The 18,381-nt window shown below is 39.4% G+C and overlaps 2 protein-coding genes across 6 annotated transcripts in view; one reads left to right on the top strand and one right to left on the bottom strand.

The window, feature by feature from the left end:
• Nucleotides 1-273: 273 nt before the first annotated feature.
• LOC112046634 (vacuolar protein sorting-associated protein 26C) lies at nt 274-3,839 on the bottom strand. 5 transcript variants are annotated; one of them, XM_052888867.1, is made up of 7 exons: nt 3,403-3,836; nt 3,150-3,293; nt 2,683-2,919; nt 1,639-1,826; nt 1,459-1,555; nt 1,067-1,192; nt 274-443 (listed from the first exon to the last, which is right to left on the bottom strand). In XM_052888867.1, exons 1-7 carry the CDS (start codon nt 3,457-3,459, stop codon nt 432-434), a joined length of 861 nt encoding a protein of 286 aa, XP_052744827.1. In that variant the 5' UTR covers nt 3,460-3,836; the 3' UTR covers nt 274-431. The 5 variants fall into 5 exon arrangements, with proteins under 5 accessions (XP_052744827.1, XP_052744825.1, XP_052744826.1 ...); XM_052888865.1 differs by having other exon boundaries at nt 1,067-1,226; nt 1,639-1,800; nt 3,403-3,835; XM_052888866.1 differs by having other exon boundaries at nt 1,067-1,223; nt 1,639-1,800; nt 3,403-3,835.
• Nucleotides 3,840-4,061: 222 nt separating this feature from the next.
• Nucleotides 4,062-18,381, top strand: part of LOC112046641 (kinesin-like protein Klp68D) — a 49,399-nt gene continuing 35,079 nt past the window's right edge. The window contains exons 1-3 of the mRNA XM_052888869.1: nt 4,062-4,454; nt 12,498-12,593; nt 15,956-16,081. Coding sequence (XP_052744829.1) covers nt 4,350-4,454; nt 12,498-12,593; nt 15,956-16,081 — 327 coding nt within the window. The 5' untranslated portion in view covers nt 4,062-4,349. The remainder of the gene's footprint in view (nt 4,455-12,497; nt 12,594-15,955; nt 16,082-18,381) is intronic.

Below are 18,381 nucleotides of genomic sequence, written 5' to 3'. Positions count from 1 at the left end.
CCTTGTTATGCCTTGACAAGTGTTTGGATAATTGGTTAGTCAGAGAGATAGTCAATGATGAATGAATTAATGAACCGATTTTAATGATATTTAGCACGTGATAAGTCAAGGTGTGATTGAATGTGTAAGTTTTATGAAAATGGTACCTATACAGACACAAAGTAAAACAATCACACAATTCTTAAAATTTGAAAAATTTGAAATTAATAGGGTTTGTAAATAAAGATCAAAACCTAACAACGCTGATTTTTCTGCTGTTATTAAAAAACAAAATTGTTATGTAAATATTTTATTGCCTGTACAGTATATTGCCTTAAATAAACAGCCACATGCCGAGGTACAGTGCAGCAGTGCCAGCTACCTGCTCCGCAGCAGTAGGATGGGGAAGTTCTCTGTCACCAAGTAGTCGTCTTCAAACACTACCGCAATATTCAGTTCGAACTCTGAAAATAATTTTTAAGGGCATAACTGGGTAGAAGAGGAAATCAAAGATAGCATTTACTTTATAATAAACTTACAATATAATATTCGAAAAGACATTACACAACACATAGCAACCATATAGAATAGACTTCAAAATTTAAATAGGTTCGAACATTACAATACTTAGACACATTAAAAATAAAAGGTTGTAATGAAACCTCCTTTAACAATAATATAAATAAATATTTTCAATACTAGTAATATAAAAGCGAAAATATGTGTCTATTACAACTATTATAGATTGGCAAGTTCGTTGATATTCCCGTGATATGCGGGCGACATGGGGAGAAAGACTGCGAGGGTGTGAAGTCGTGCGCGCGGGGCAGATGGTAGGACTGCGCGGGTCATCGCTACCCCCTTCCCGACCCGCACGGACCATCAGGAGTGTTACGTACGAATTTGCGAAGCTATAGCTATAGCTTGTAAAATTAGAACTAATTCATTTTTATCTTCCTACCCTCACTTTACTTTATCTCATACAAAGTGAAAAACTGTAACTAAGCTTAACTAATTTAACTACAATGATAAACGGGAGCTAGCAGAGAAACGCTAGGACTACTGTAGGCACTCTCCGCTCACTCACCGATCTTGAAGTGCGGCGTGGCGGTGGTGGGGCAGGTGAAGAGGCGCGGCAGCACCATGTGCAGCGGGATGTCTCGCCCGCGGCACACGTCGCCCTCGCCCACCTGGATGTTCTGGATCTCCGTGGCTGCGGACGGGGCACACGGTCACTCGGGGCCCTACTGTAGTCAACATATGGGACCCGTGAACTCCGCGAAGGTACGCGGAGTGAGCGGTGAAACTTTCCCTCCCTCGAAGGAAAGTTTCTGACGATCTTCCGCAAAAGGAGCGGATGACTAATGCGTCCGACGTAGTCTGCGCCGAAAGCTGGCTTCTGGAACTTTCGCTGAGTTCAGGTGTGGCGGAGTCTTTGCTTAGCTTAGCTTACTTTCCGTTAAAAACAATTTATTTTACCATCTTTGGAGTAACCTTCAGCGCAGCCGCACGTCTCCAGCCGCACCAGCTGCAGCTCGATGGACTTGATCGGTGCCGCGCACTCGTCCACGCGGATCTACGCACAAAAACAGATAATTCATTCATTTTATTAATAAATGGAGTACAGCCGGAACTTGGTCAGAGGTAGTGCGAGCTCACCTTGCCCGTGAGCGGCGCGTCCAGTGCGCACACGGTGGAGTCCAGCTCGGCGTACAGCTGGAACTTCGGCATGTTGGCGCGCGCGCCGGAGCCGCCGCCCGCCGCGCGCAGTGTCGCGGGGGTGATCTCGCAGCGGACGGGCTTGGCGGGCGCGCGCTCTTGCTGCACACATACACATCGGTCACATGCTGGACATAAATAAGCCTCTTATATGGACCTCCTATGAACATGACCGGCCCTGAGCTGCTTGTGACTAACTCTTTACAAAAATTATTCATCGGCCCACCTAGTGGGTAGCCAACCTATACTACAGCCTTTCTTGATGAGTACTGTTTACCAACAAACAAATTAAAAATGAGGGTATGAATCACTAGTCATTTCACACCTAATAATAATTATAATTAACTTGTCCTTACATTAATGAAAATAAATTTGATTAATAAGCTTATAACAATTAGATGTGGTTAATATATTTTATATAACATTTTATAAACAAACCATGATTAATTTTAAATAAATGAAATGTGTTTCCTACCTTCATTTCTAATTTATTTGTTGGTAAACTGTACTGTTTTTTACAAATCCAGCGAGAATTATGGATTTTTTGGAGATAAAGAGTAGCTTGTATTCTGCTCCAAGGCTCCATATTGATAAACTTAAGGAGGCCCAGCATGTAATATTTTACAGAAAAAAATGATAACAAAATCCTATATCAAAATCCATAGATATAATTAGATTCCAGTTGTATATTTTTTGAGGTTTGTGTTTATTGCTGGAATCCTGCATTTTATAGATTAAGTATAATGATGATGCAAATGTCAATGAAACTGAAATCAAACAAGTCCAAAACTGATATTATTATTTCATAAATGACATTAATTAGGGCATTGTATCGGTTTATTAATCAAATATGGGCTCAGCAATATATGAGAAATGGTCGGCCTCCTTTCATCTAAAACTGTTTAGCTGTGAAAAGATAACAGACAGATTTACTTCTGCATTTATAATATAAGTGTGGAAAAGGAGTGGCAGACAGTAACTCACAGGCCTGTACTGCACGAAGAACTGGCAGCTGGTGTGGAGCGGCTTGTTGAGGAAGGATCTCTTCATGCCGCACTTGAGTGTGTAGAGCACGTTCACGAACACGCCGTGGTATGTCTCCAGCAGTGCGGGGCCGTGCGGGCGCGGCGTGAGAGGCAGCTCAAAGGGAATCTCTGTGACTCCCACCGGGATCTTCCCAGCTGCTGCTAACTCTATTGTTGTGTTTATTAGGTTTATGGGCTGAAAGTAACAAAATTATTTATAGTCAAAATTGGTTATAACAACATTGAAGGGACCATTTACTACAAATGCTTGATTTTGAGTTAGAAAACAATTTTAAAAGAAATTGTGGTCAAAACATTTATGGTTCATATTTTATAAAATAGGTTGAAAATATTTCAAATCCTTTTGCTATACAGCAATAAGTTTACAGTGGTAGCGATCAGCAAACACAACAGTGAGCGTCTCACCCGAATGTTGTTGGAGAAAGCGTCGAAGATGCCAGTGTTCTTTGTGCTGAGCTGCAGGTTGACAGAGCCCTCCATACTGAGCGTGAGGCCTTCGTGCCGCAGGTCTGCCGTCGTGTCCACCACCACCACACCAGCAATAGTTTCCTTTCAACACAGATTTAATGTGACGAATACTGACAAAATGTGAATACTAGCTTGGTGTTTTGGTACAGGTACAACATTGTACAGGGATTAAAACAAAATTCATACTTACTCCTTCATGGTAAACTTTGCTTGCCCTTTTAAGAGTTATGGTAAGACTAGCCGACATCTCTATCTTTTCGTTCTTCTAGACACTCTTAACTTATTTTTAATAATACTTCATATTAATTCTCTAAACTCCAAAGTTATTTCGAAAACTATTAAAAACTTGATACTGGATATTGGCATTGATAATAAATAAATGATATTACGAGAATAATTAGCTCTTTTCCATCTTAAAAACGCTAATAATATTAAAATGAGGCTTTATTGCACAGCAATAGCATTATTATTTTCAATTATTTATTTGATTTATATACAATGTTTTGACAAATAATTTTGACACATCTTTTCTTTTTGATTTAATTAAACTGCTTTTAGGCCCGGCCAAGGAACATATTTACTCAGGAGCCCGGCTATGAGATCTAGCCCAATCTAGCCCTTTCAATTTTCAAATATTTTTTTTATAGCATCACAGATTATGGTTAATTTTAGCCAGTATCAGCCACAGAATAACGGCAGCACTTAGATACATAGATAATAGCGACAGCATGATTGTGTCGGAAAATTTCACTTGCTTGCAGGTTGGAGCGTGTGAAGAGTTTTAAATTCGATGTTAATGCGATGTTAATGTTGGTATGACTGACAGTTAACAAATTTTTTCAAAATTAAAATTTGACAGTTGTTTAACAATGCCCGCTTGTGGCGGTTGTATGTAAATTGCATTGTATCACATTTTATGATTTTTATTTATTTTGTAACGACTATAAATATTCAATCGTGCGAAACTATTTTTATACGATTTCTTTTTTATTTTGCACTGGTGTGATTTCTAGTGTAGTGAAATATAAGTTGAGATCGGTTCGTTGAGGTGATGTCGACGATAGGTTTACCCCGAATGGATCGATATCGGTGACTCGGAGTTCGCTTTTTATTTGCGTCACCGAAGGGTGGTCGAAGATGGAGAAGTCGGCACGACCACGGACGGCTCTGAACGAGTGTGTCAAGGTGGTGGTGCGATGCAGGCCGCTCTCGAGCAGGGAGAAAAACGAGGGCTTCGACGAGGTGAGCGCTTGTTTTGACTCTGTTGCTATCGGGTCCAGCCTTCAGCGCACCGGGCTGCGCAGAGCTGGTGCGTCGACTGGTGCTCCTTCCGTCGCTGGAGCCCGGTCCACTGGCAACGTACTAGTAATTTTTACTTTAATCTAATTCCGTTCAAGTTTATTTTTATCGCACCGCGCTCCCGCGAATTATTCGCCACTTTATAACGAGTTTCCTGTAAAACATTGTTTCGCAATTAAGTGCAAGGAAGGATAAAATTAGGTGAAGTTCTGAATTACTATTAAATTACTGACTAAGTAAAGCATTCGCTTTTCGGTCGTGATTCACGCGAGTGGGAGCTGTGGCGGCGAGTAATACTTCGTGAATTATTTGAAACGCCCTTGCGCTTCCAGTGCGTGTGCATTATTAATTACTGTAGCCTCTTTTGTGTACAAACAGTGATTGATTGATTTTTCAATTAATCAAGCTTGTATTTAGTTATCATACACTGAACTATACTGAGCGGTAGGTATGAAGGAAATACTCATACATAAAAATAAATTTTGTTGAATTGCTGTTTTTCAGAATGAAACATAAAATAATGTCAACCAACCTGGCTTTAAAGCAGCAGTAAAAAGATATTTTCTTGACAAGATTTTTTAAACAAAATGTTGAATTGCAGTCACAAAAAAATGTAGACAGTAGAATTTTTAATAAAAACAATAAATATTTTTTAAAATTGCAAACTTAAGTGCAAGTCCTTGAAATACCAGATTATAATTCAGTTACTCAATTAAGCAGAACTGTACTTGAATATATTACATACAAATCAGGTATAGTATGCAGCATACATCTGCTTTCCAAAATCATTTCTGAATTAGGTATATGGTATTTGTTTTCCATACTACATATTGATGGTATAGAAAACAAATCCCACAAGGGTTATCATAAGAGTTTAGTATGTTGCGATATCAGAGTTAGAAGTTACAACATATCGTATAGGTCTGTTGATATTGCACTATATGTAAAGTTTGAATCACAGTAAAGCTGAAAGTGAAACAGTGAGGAGTTTGACAACAGCTTGACTGTGTTGCTTCAGTGAATCATGAATACATGATACACTAAGATAGGCGCTATGCTATGCACTTGTGAGATAAGAATGTACCATAAAATGTGCCTACTTTAAATGAAACTTGTGGTTTAATTATTATAAATGAACAGAAACTGATTGTCTGTATGCATTAAATAAAGTTAGCAAAAAATGTGGGTAATACTTGTAAGAACAGTATTATAAAATTGTTGTCTGTCTGTATGAACATTTTTTTATATAAGTATAACAGGCAGGTTGACTTTAGACTAAGCATTATGGTACAAATTTCGTAAATATATTAATTAACTATATACATATATTCAATTATTTATTATGATATGTGTGCCTGTTTTGTTTTCATGTATGAACTATTTTACTCTAATGCTCTATTCAAATCGTTCAGTATGAAAATTTAATTCATAAATCTTACACACAAACTTTCACATATACTTAAAGTAGGCACATAATAAAAAAGTGGGTATAACATCATAAAGTAAGATATTATCTGAAGTACTGATAAAAGTATAGATTAGTGTAAATTGCATCATCGAAAGTGTCACATTATAATCTTTAAAGCAAACAATATAAACAAATTAATTCATGGATATATGGATACATACATTTTCATAGCTATCATTTATTTGCCCAATGTTTAAAATTTTAAACTAACTGTCCTGTACCATTCCTCAATTTGTTTGAAACTGGCGGACGCACGCGACTTCGTGCGCGTGAAACTAGATGTAAACTTTAAACCCCTATTTCACCACCTTCTATTCATATTTTTGCATATGAATTAAATTCAATTATTTTGCTGGTGGCACACATACCAATATTTACAAATGTAACTCGAAAAATGAAGGAGTTTCCATACAAACTTTCAATCCCTATTTCACCCCCTTCTGATTTAATTTTCGCGACAAAAAGAATCCTGTAACATTCTTCGTATTATGGTCTCTAATAGTGCCAACATTGATTTAAAATCATTATCAGTCATCTTTGCCTGTGTACACAGGAGTACAGGGATACAATATAGCTTATATGGTCATAAAAGATAACATAGGCTTATATATTTTTCGACGGCCTATGTGGCGCAGTGGTATGCGCGGTGGATTTACAAGACTGAGGTCCCGCTCCTGGGTTCGATCCCCGGTGTCCCCCCGAATCCCCCAGAATCCCCTGGGCCGATTGAGGTTTTCTGGTGGTGGGAGGCTTCGGCAGTGGCTGGTTACCACCCTACCGACAAAGACGTACCGCCGAGCGATTTAGCGTTCCGGTACGATGTCGTGTAGAAACCGAAAGGGGGTGTGGATTTTCATCCTCCTCCTAACAAGTTAGTCCGCTTCCATCTTAGAGTGCATCACCACTTATTGTAATCAAGGGCTAACTTGTAAAGAATAAAAAAAAATAATAATGGTATGAATGTTTCATATCGCTCCATTACTTTCAAAGCCTATTTATTTAATGCAATCGAACTAACAATTAGTACTTAATATAGATAAAATTATAATGTAGGTAAATAAATCAAAAACATTAATAGAAATGTGTAATCTACCCACTTTGCTACCCTACAAATAAAATTTCGTTGATGCAATAAAAGATTTTGCTTGATGCTGCATAATACATGCATGCATGATGCTATTATCAACGCAGACTTTGTAGTTTTCACAGCGTTTATGCGCTGCAATCAATCTCATTTTGACACATTTTTTTTTCCTTTTTTCTAAATATCATCCACATCCCGTTACTGTAGGAATATGAGGATAAAATTTAACCTGTGTTACACGCTGATAATGAAGCTTAACATTGTTTCCGGTCCGCGGCATCACGCGTCTCAAGCGCTGAAGGAAAAACATCGTGAGGAAACCTGTATAGGTGCATTTTCTTAATTCTCTATGTGTGTGAAGTCTGCCAATCCGCATTGTATACCAGCGTGGTGAACTAAGGCCTGATGGCTCTTATTCTGACAGGAGACTTGTGATCAACAGTGAGTCGAATATAGATTGTTAATGGTGAATAATACTAGACAATGCCTGCGATAATATTAATCCAGAGTACCTATGATCTAACTCTAATATTCCAAATTTCAGGGAAATAGGTTCTGTAGTCGCGGCGGTAGTAACAAACATACTTACACGAAACCTTTCGCCTTTATAATATTAGTAGGATAATACGTATGACTGGATATTTATGTAGTGTTCATTTGTGTATTTTCCTGTGCAATAATATAAGCCAATTTGTGGAAGTCGGTCAAGAAGTGATCTCGGCGCGCGCAAGTAGCCCCGAGAGTACGAGTACCCGTATTGTCCATACCGGGCCGGCCCGTATTTAGGCATACTGCCATAGATCCTCGCCCGCCGCACGCACTGCACAACGCACAACGCATTGCTGCGTGCTTGTGTCCACATACATTACTATCAATTCATGCCGACGTATTTTATCCATTTCTGTATTATGTGAGAGCAAACGACTACCTCGTGGAAAAGCAATAGTCAATTATCAACCAAGATCAGCGAGACCGCTCCCTTTCGTTGAGTTGGGATGAAGGAGATTAAGGCTCTACTCCGCCGCTATTGGTTGACATTTTGTCCATTTCTCTTCACGTGCAATGTGTCGTTGCTGCATAGCTACTGATCTACCGGTCATGTGGTCGCCAGATGGTGCAAAAACTTATCCTATCTTTTATTTATAACTAGCGGGCGCTGTCGAATTCAGTTTTTCACAAATCCCGCGGTAACCATCGATTTTTCCGGGATGAAAAGTAGCCTACGTGTTAATCCAGAGTAAAATCATTCCAAATTTCAGTAGCCGCAGCGCTTATGAGGAACAAACATACTTACACACTTACACAAACACAAACATTCGCCTTTAATGTATTAGTGTGATTATTATAATTATCACCCTATTTAACGCCTACTACTCCCTGAAAGTACTGGGCCAAGCCTCCTTATAGGAGATATGTGGAGCTTAGACCTGTCACGCCAGGCGAAAAAATCAGTTTCTCTTCCCACCTCCAAGCTGAGAATTTACACTGAAACTTAAAAGAAAGAAAAATCAATGTCTCACAGCCCAATCCAAGATTCGAACCTTGGACCTCGTGATCCGCGCGCCACTTTATCACACATACATTGCTATCATTGCTATCAAAGAATGCCGTGAGATTTGTCCATTTGTGATCGACCGCTCATGTGGGTGACAGATGGTGCAAAAACTGCAGACCTTTTATACCTATTGGCTCGATTTCAAACGATAAAATTGTAATTGATTTCAAACTCCACAATAGCTAATACGTGTTAAAGCGCCGTTTAAACGCAGATGGTCACGGGTTCGATCCCCGTCAATTGGAATAATCCTTAGTAAACTTGTTGTTTACGACTTATTTGAGGGCAAGAGGAATTTAGGCTATTTTAATTTTTTAACGTTGTTTATTTCTGTGAAAAACATGAAACAACCATTCATGAGTTTTCAAAAAATGTCCTAAAACTCAGGCTTTGTTAGATATAAATAAATTACCGGGTGGTTAGGGTAGGCTAGGACCGGAAATGGGCATTCCCTTTTAAAAAGATAGATATAAGTAAACGTTTTGGCAGACTTAGCCCAGGCCACAGCAGATGAAATACTCGAACGTCAGTCGAAAGCGAAGGCCGCGCGACCTTGTAGCGTCGTAACTCGTAGATTTAGCGGTGAAACTCGGAGGCTGATCATCGCGCAATCATATAGCATTACCCGATTCGCAACACTACACCGCGCCGCGTGCTGCAATCCTCGCGCTCGCCGCTGACTCAGCTATTGTCTCCCTTGTATTGCTGTTGGCCGAATTCTGGCAGCATTGTCAGCCTGTTATAACGCCCCCCCCCCCACTACAGAGCTAGAGGGGATATGGAGCTGGAGACACCACGCTGCTTCAATGCGGGTTGGGTTGGCGGACTTAGGGTGTTAAATTCATTAACTACTATCGGATGTTAGTAGAATAATTACAGGGTGTGCAGCACCACCAATTTAACTGCAATTTCGACGGAATCCGTGGCGCAGTGGTATATGTGCAGTGGATTTACGAGACGGAGGGCCTGGGTTCGATTCCTGGCTGAGCCGATTGAGGCTTTTTTCTTAATTGGTCTTACCGCCCTATCGGCAAAGACGTACCGCCAAGCGATTTAGCGATATGGTACGATGTCCTGTGGAAACCGTAAAAAAGATGCGTTCTTTCTTGAAGTCAAACATTTCACAGTAGAGTCCTTTTCATGAAAGAAGACCCGCGGCTAAAACCTGAACTAAAATTGACAGCATAACACAAGCGCCGGGTCTGGGGAACTTCTTTCATGAAAAGGACTTTACAAAAGCGAGTCAAATGAGTATAACGACTGACTCATTACACACAAAAAACAGATAAACACATCCCGCCCCGACTCCGCTCGCGTGATGGGGTCAACGACCCCTCAATTGGTTCGACCGACACTCATTGCCGTTCATCTGCTCTGTATCATATCGAGGGGGTCCGAAAATCGTTTTGTTGACGCCGAGATTCCGACTGTAGTTCTTGTTCATCACTATCAACCCACAAAATTTCGGCTCATTGTTTAGCACGAGTCTCCTCATAAGACGGGTTAGGCCAATAGTCCAATAAGAAAATTCTCTGGTATCCAGATTTCTTCCGATGTTTTTCCTTCACCGTTTGATTATCAACCCATATTCAGCTCACTGCTGAGCTTGAGTCTCCTCTCAGAATGAGAGGGGTTAGACCAATAGTCCACCACGCTGGCCCAATGCGGATTGGCAGACTTCACACACGCAGAGAATTAAGAATATTATCTGATGTGCAGGTTTCCTCACGATGTTTTCCTTCACCGTTTGAGACACGTGATATTTAATTTCTTAAAACGCACACAGCTGAAAAGTTGGAGGTGCATGCCCAGGACCGGATTCGAACCTATGCCCTCCGGAATCGGAGGCAGAGGTCATATACACTGGGCTAGAACGTCTCGGCTATTCTCATACCTACATTATATTAGCTGTTTGTTTGTTTGAACGCGATAATCTCAGGAACTTCTGATTCTAATAGAATTATTTTTCGTGTTGGATCGTCCATTTATCGAAGGAAGCTAATACGGGTTTGAGTCCTTACTATAATAAATCATGTACAAATTAGTCAGTTGATCTATTTAATTTGGCTTTAAGTCACTCACAGAAACATGTACACACGTGGACACCTATTTGGTGAAACAGACAAAAACTTTGAAAAATTCATAATAAATAATAAGTAAATAAATGAAATAAAATATTTTAAGTAAGGATTTTAGTTATATTGTTCCTTCTTTTAAAATGTTGATATTTACATTTCAATGCACATACACTTGGTTTCATGTTTTGTTTTTTTTTATTCTTGTTAAGTCAACCCTTGACTACAATCCTGCAGGAGGATGAAAATCCACACCCCTTTCGGTTTCTACTCGACTTCGTACCGGAACGCTAAATCTCTTGGCGTAACGCCATTGCCGATAAGCACTGGTGGTAACCAACTAGCCACGGCCAAAGCCTCCCACCAGTCGGTCCTGGACCAATTAAGAAAACCTCAATCGGCCCAGCCGGGGATCAAACCCAGGACCTCCGTCATGTAAATCCACCGCGCATGCGACTGGGCCACGGAGGCCGTCATAATAATGTTAACATCTACATTAATGTAATATACAGGGTGCTCGGGAGCGTTCCCCATAACTTCACGAGTCCACATACAGGAGCCGAACTGCATAACTAATATTTTTTTAACTGAAAAAATTGAAACTTTTTATGTTTTCATACAAAGTAATTCAAATAATCCCGACTATCCATGCAACACACGCCTTTATCCATCCTTGCATTTTAAAATACGTAAAACTTGGCTACGTCATAATTATAAGGATGCGTAAAAGGGACACATTTTAAGATTTATTAACAAAAGAAATTAATCCCGAAAATATTGATTTTAGAACAAATGTTCCTTGAACATTTTTAATTAATTTTTGGTAAAGAATATAAATAACCCCAGAGTTATGTGAAATACTTCCGAGCATCCTGTATATATGGCTGAACTAGCTCTTACAATTATTGTTTAACCTTTTGTTTAAAAAGCACCTTTAACTATTGAGTATGTAGTCATATCACGTGACACAATCGGTGAACGAAAACATCGTGAGGAAACCTGCATACCAGAGAATTTTCTTAATTCTGTGCGTATGTAAAGTCTGCTGATCCGCATTGGGCCAGCGTGGTGGACTATTGGTCTAACCCCTCTCATTTTGAGAGGAGACTCGAGCTCAGCAGTTAGCCGAATATGGGTTGATAACGAACGATGTAGTTATATCGTGCTCGTGCCCATATAGAAAATCCTGCCGTGGGTAAGATGACGCACGTTCTGTTGATGTACGTAAATTGTATAATGAGCGTAACATTTGCATACACGGCGCCGCGCTATCGCTGCACGCTGCACGCATGGTGCGATGTGTTGATAGTGGGCACGCGCCGCCAGCCCGCTCTATGGACGCTCTAATTGTTGGCCGTTATGCCAGCTACACACGATCAAGTTTACTGTCAAATCTGCAGGACGCTTAGGGATGGTGGAAGTGGAATAAGTGTCTAAATTGTACGCGTATTTTGATAGTTTTTTCACTGACCTCAAACTTGATTATGTATATTCATATTATATATAATTTATTTTATACGCTCGAGATAGGTTTTACTCTTATAATATTAACTTAGCATTTTTACAATCTTTACAATAAACGCCTGCGCGCATTACTAAAAAACACATGATCGTTACCTATTACAAAATTTCAGCCTTCGCTACTGGATACAACTGTAATCGTAGTGTGTTGGTCGCGATGTGCATGTCATGCATATCTGAGTGTCTAGGCATAAGATTTGTACAAATGCCAGCTGTGTGCTTTGGATACCTCATATCTGTGTAAATGTATTAATGTTTTGGGTATTTCTATTGTGTGCAATAGGGGAAGAAGCGAGAGAAGTCGCGGCCGGAGCAGAAGTGGTACGAGCGACTGTCGGCCAAGTCGTCGGACAGTAAGAGTGGGGACGCCCCCCTACAGGTGTGGTGTACACGACACGGTCGGCTGCACTAACGGCGGGCGCGGGACGGACACCTAACCCCACATTTCGATGTGTATTACTCGAACGACATTCAGTAGTATGACAGATTCTTGGCTTTTCACAGGACACCAATTTTGTATAAATGTGCATGTAGTATACCTAATAGTTACCTGTCCAAAAACAATGGCTTAAACAAAATAATTAAACTATGATATCTGGTCGTATCACTATTTTTTGATCATAGCTAAGCAAAATGCTAAGTGCTATAAAATACGTAATTTTTTCAAAAAACCCGGTCGAGTAATATACACAGAAATGTCTACCATTTAAAATTTTAATATCTGCCTAATTAGTAGTAAGAGCCACTAAACTTTAGAAAATAACAGTTGTATATAAAAACATTTTGGAAGGAGTATTTTTTTGCATAAACGGTAAATGTTGTATCATTGACGAGGGGATCTACACATCTCGGAATTCTCCCGGTATGATTACACCATAATTATGTACAATAAATTTTGTTGTCATCGAAATAATCATGTTAGATGCAGGTGAATTAAAATAAATAATAGAAGTCTATTGAAAAATTTATGTTAGTTAGTTGTACATACTAAAAACTGCAGTCGCTATTCTAAATTGGCGCCATTTTTAATGCATTTCCTAGTTAAATGTCGCCATTCGCACGCTTCGTTACAAATAAGTAAATGCGAAATTTTTACATAATACACAGTACCGGCCACTATGTGTGTTTGTTTTATGTTCACAGCTAAATAAACTATTTAAATTTGCACAAATTGAACAGAGTTAAAATAATACTTGGAATAATTATTAAGGTCGGTAATTTGGTGCGAGGGATTTATACTCGTAAAAGACCGGAATAATGGGTTCCGTAAACCGCAGTTACTTTTAGGATATTTGTAAACATGTGAAGCGAAGGTCAAGCGAAAAGCGCAGCGGTCAAATGGTGCGCAAATTCGTGCAAATTATTTATGTTTTTACGTTTCTTATTGATTGGACACGGACAACGAATTTGTACGTCATTCGCGGACGTAGGGAAACTTAGAGGTACTCGTCAATTAACCTTGGATATACGACTAATATACTGAAATAGAAAAACGAATTTTTAAAAGATTAAGCCTCAGTAGCCACGGCTAAGGGGCCGGACTCAATGAGAGAAGTCATGGAATCGATCCCCGTCTCCCCCGGACATACATAAAAAAAACATATATATAGCCGAACGTAGAACTTTCTGCTTTTTGAAAGTCGGTTAAAAAGATACGGCAAACAACAATTAAAAAAAAAATACGTAGGAACTATGAACCCCGTAGATTCGAAAATATTCGGGCACACCCTGATAACTTGAATGTAGCCGTTTTTCTATTTTAGTATATTATACGAACACGCACGATAGTTTAAGTTGTAAACTAACCTTACGAGTAATTATTTCTAACGAGTAGGTAACATGGTGTTGGATAACAAAATGTTTTCTGTAAGTACTCATAAAAATATCACTTGGTTTTTTTAGTATTTTAATGATGTCATTTAAGTATATTATATTATTAGAAATTGTTAATTCAAAATTGTATACATATATTTGTAATTAACTGTAACATAATGGTGTTTTGTTTGTAGGTAACAGTGACAAAATAGAGATTTTATAAATTAGTCTGTTTATACAAACGAAGCGTTTCACTAATTACCGTTCGTCATAGATCCGAGCGGGCGCTTAATCGATGTTTATTCACGCTCCGTGGAGATGTCGATCATGCGACAAATCGATTATACCTAGGGTTGTCATCGGTCCAGCTTTTGCCGAATGGCTTAGTTTAGAAGGCGCCCGGGTAGCGTCCAGGTGGGCTTTCATTTGAATCGAAAATTACAGGTATATATTGGGGTATTGAAACGATGCAGTTTGTGCACAATCTATATTTAAACTAAACTTTATGCTCCTACTGTGCAAACTGTATAGTTTGTTTACTCCTCGAGACTTCAATATTGTAAAGAATAATTACTTATCTGGTGTTAGATATTAAACGCACTAGCTATGTGTAGAGAATAAATAGATTTTCATGAAATAATAGACCAGGCAGTGCGCCTCGCGCACCGCACCGCGATCGTCTGGCTCTCTGTGTTTTAGGGGTAAATAAAATAGAAATTTAAAATATTCTAAAACTATGTAACTATAGAGATGACGAAAAAATTATAGCTTTATCCTGCATCGGTCAGTTTAAATAAAATATGTCCAGCAATAAGAAAGAACGATTTGAGAGATGACAACCCTACATGTTGTATACCTCGCCGCATCACACTGCGCGCGAACCGGCTGCTACCGTGTACGAGTAGGTATAGTACCTACCGCGCGGTGTTATCACAATTGCCATTTAATATCGATGTATTGTAATCGATAGTCGTGCAGATAATCTGTTATGTTTCAATGCAGAACTGATTAAACAATACCTTTTATAAGACGCTGTACAGACAAAACAATTTTGGTTTTGTAATATTTTTTCGAATGTGACTGTACCTTTTGCCTGTAAGAATGCCTATGCTATAGGCAAATACCAAACATGATCTCTCGCAAAGAGACGCAAGAACTGTTCTGATCAACTCTACTTTAAATCGGTAAGAGGACTCTTCTTCTACCGATTTAAAGCCCGTTGAGACCGTTCATTAATAAGCGCAGTCAACCTCATCAAGAATTTGTGATATGGAAGTCTACATAGTACAGCCCTCTATTATTCCATCTTTGCAAAGTTCTTTGTTTTCCTAACTTGTCTCTGGTGATGGCAGAAAATGTATATGTATAACATATTTAAATAATTTCCATACTAACATAATTTTAATTTATCGTCTGTAAATAGCTCAGACCTATACCTAATTCCTCTATGGTAAATAGTCTAACTCGGTGATGGGGTTTTAATATAAGTCTGAATGTTTAGTGTATTTTTTATAATTTTTGTATTTTATTTCAGAAAATAATAAATTTAGGTACTTAATAAATGCATCCATGACTTTGCAATTTTTTTTCACAATTTTACCAATGTCGTTCAACAATATCGCAACAAGTTTTCGAACAAAATGTCACATAATATGTTGTAAATTGTCTCGTTATCACAAGAATCTGGGTTCGAATCCTGGTGTTGGCTAAGAAACACTGAGTTTTTCTTGCTTCCAAGAAATTTTCATTGCAAACTATCAGCCAAGAGCCGGAGAGCACCTTGAAGCTTCACCGTCGGTCCAGGTCGTTGTCAGAAATATCTGACCATGATCGCTAACGCATTAGAGAAGCGTGGTGGTTCCATATCCCTCTCTTATAAGGAGGGAGGTCTAGAATAGGATGATAATGGCGGTGTGGTGTGCACAGGTGGTGAAGGTGTGGGCGGAGCGCGGCGCGGTGCAGGTGCACAACCCCAAGGGGCAGGACAAGCTGTTCACGTACGACGCCGCCTACGACTGCACGGCCGACACGCAGACCATCTACGATGAGATGGTGAGTATGAGTTATGTCGAGTGAAGGTTTGGCCGTCGGCGTGCAGGTGCACAATCCGTATGGTAACCCACAATAACAGTAATGTCCAAACGGCGTACCTGTACATAATTTAATTCGATTGAGTATGAGTACTCAGAAACTTAGTTTAACTGAGTAACGGTTCTCAATCTAGCGAGTTGCTGTTTACAATAATTATTAAGCGTGTGATGTCGTCAATATTTATCCATAAAGTTAGAACGAACATGTAGTATATCATCGTCATCAGTATGAGACGATGGACTGCTACATATAGGCCTCCTTTAAGGACTTCCACACGACACGGTTTTGAGCCGCTTGATATTTCCCTTCATCGAGCAGGTGCGCGAGTACTACGAGTGGGTGTGTCATGCGGGCGATGATAAGAAACTTTCATTACACGTTGGCAAACCTCGGACAGTTGCAATACTAACTAGCAAAACTGCAGATTGGTATCCCAGTACGTCAATTATGCACTCATGAGCATAATTATTTAATTAAAATACAAAATTTAAATATAAAACACTGACCAAAAATAACCATTAACAATGTTCTAATAAATGTAGGTGGTAATAACCAGCGGTCAGGCGTGACGCTCTCGCGGCGTAAGGGTTCCGTATCGCAGTTTTCACAATCAACCTTCAGAAAAAATACATTCTGATGAACTCTGATCTACAATTTCGTAACCTAGTGAAGTGATTTATGAAGAATAAATTATTTGAATAAAAGTATAAATCATTTGAATCATTCACGTAAATGTCCGAGATTTGGTTGGTATGATTTCAACTTTTCTTAATATTCGGATAAAAATCCTAATGGACTCAGAGTAGAGCTATAGGAGTCGACTCATCATCAACGCAAGTGATGCGTTGCGTACAATCAAATATATACGTGATGTGACGTCACCGCGACACAATCTGCGGTGCTACGCATGTGTCTATGATGCTCACTTCTTTGATTTTTTTAAGCCATATTATTACCAATATCCCCGATCCCTGAAAGACTGTATTACTCGTACGGTAGGACTAGGAGTGAGTAAAGACAATTGTTTATAATCGGGCGGAGATCGAACCCATGACCTCTCGAGTGTTTATGCTAAACATAACAACATACAGATACAATAATGTAATAGATGAAAATGCAGGTCCCAAGGAACTGTCTAACGGAACCTTAAAAACATGAATCGGCCCATGAAGATCAAGGTCGTTAGTCTTACACAAATGATTCGTTTAGCGGTCATTGCATGTGTACACACTACATCATACATTAACTACGAGTATAATAAATCGAGCCGGGCTTCACTGAAACTTTGACAACGACTTAGCGGCACACGGTCACAAGTACAACGTCATTCAAAGTTTCAGTGTGTCAATGAATACTTGTTCATTGTAGGCTCAAAATATCTAGAACAATGGTCGCTCGGTGCTTATTGTTCTGTGGGTGCAATAGGATGTCCAGTTCGTAACTAAAGGCACTGAATAGTAGATACAAGCTACGGGGAACAATTTTTTGTATTTGCAATAGTTGACAGTCCTAACATACACCTGTAGGCCTGTGATGCCCACTCCGTCATATCTCGAGACGAGAGAAAGAGAAATGTCGACCAATAACGGCGCAATCGAATATATCAGCCTCTTTCGTCGCGTTGGGACGTCCTTCTTGCGTTTTGGGATATGCTTGGTGCGCATCATAACCTTGATGTTAAGTGAGAATCCAACGCCGACAACCAGAACATTCGTAGGGTGCACTCGTTAGGAACAGATCCTACTATGTGAACTGCTCTGCAGAGCATAGGATGTGATCTCAGTGGCGTCACCCTCGCTAAGGTCACTTTAAGGAGCCTACGGCACTTACACATTGAGAAAAAAACTGCATAGATGTCAAGCTTCAGGTGCCCGTAATTACATCGGCAAATAAATAAACTTTGTAATAAGTTCAAAACCTTTATGTATGTCGATTTATTTCTCATCTAATTCTATTTAGTGGAATCGAATATTTGAAGAATATTGTGAAGTCTCCAGCAACAACAAGCGAGGCTGTTTAACAACAAGGAATATAATTTTATGCCGTGACATATTATAACCATCAGCAGTAATGCGTATCTCTAGTTGAGCAAAAATATTGGTAAAAAATAATTTGTAAACAATGTACCGCTGGTGGGTTAGGTTAGTTTTGGGTGACTCGGCGCGATAGGTACCACATTGAAAACAAAATATAAAAGTAATCGTAGATATGAAATATGCTTTCAAATAGACCAGATGCCATCAGTCCAACGGACACACAAT

The sequence above is a fragment of the Bicyclus anynana genome, chromosome 23 (genome assembly GCF_947172395.1).
Source record: "Bicyclus anynana chromosome 23, ilBicAnyn1.1, whole genome shotgun sequence".
NCBI classification, from domain to species: Eukaryota; Metazoa; Arthropoda; class Insecta; order Lepidoptera; family Nymphalidae; genus Bicyclus; species Bicyclus anynana.
This window is presented reverse-complemented; position numbering and strand designations above follow the sequence as displayed.

What these genes read in the sequence shown, in the direction of transcription:
- LOC112046634 (XM_052888864.1), bottom strand. Translation starts at nt 3,459, where the DNA reads ATGTCGGCTAGTCTTACCATAACTCTTAAAAGGGCAAGCAAAGTTTAC. An exon ending in GCAAAGTTTACCATGAAGGA is followed by an intron (nt 3,294 to 3,402) that starts GTAAGTATGAAT and finishes CTGTGTTGAAAG; the next exon opens with GAAACTATTGCTGGTGTGGT. An exon ending in TGAAGGTTACTCCAAAGATG is followed by an intron (nt 1,193 to 1,458) that starts GTAAAATAAATT and finishes CCCCGTCCGCAG; the next exon opens with CCACGGAGATCCAGAACATC.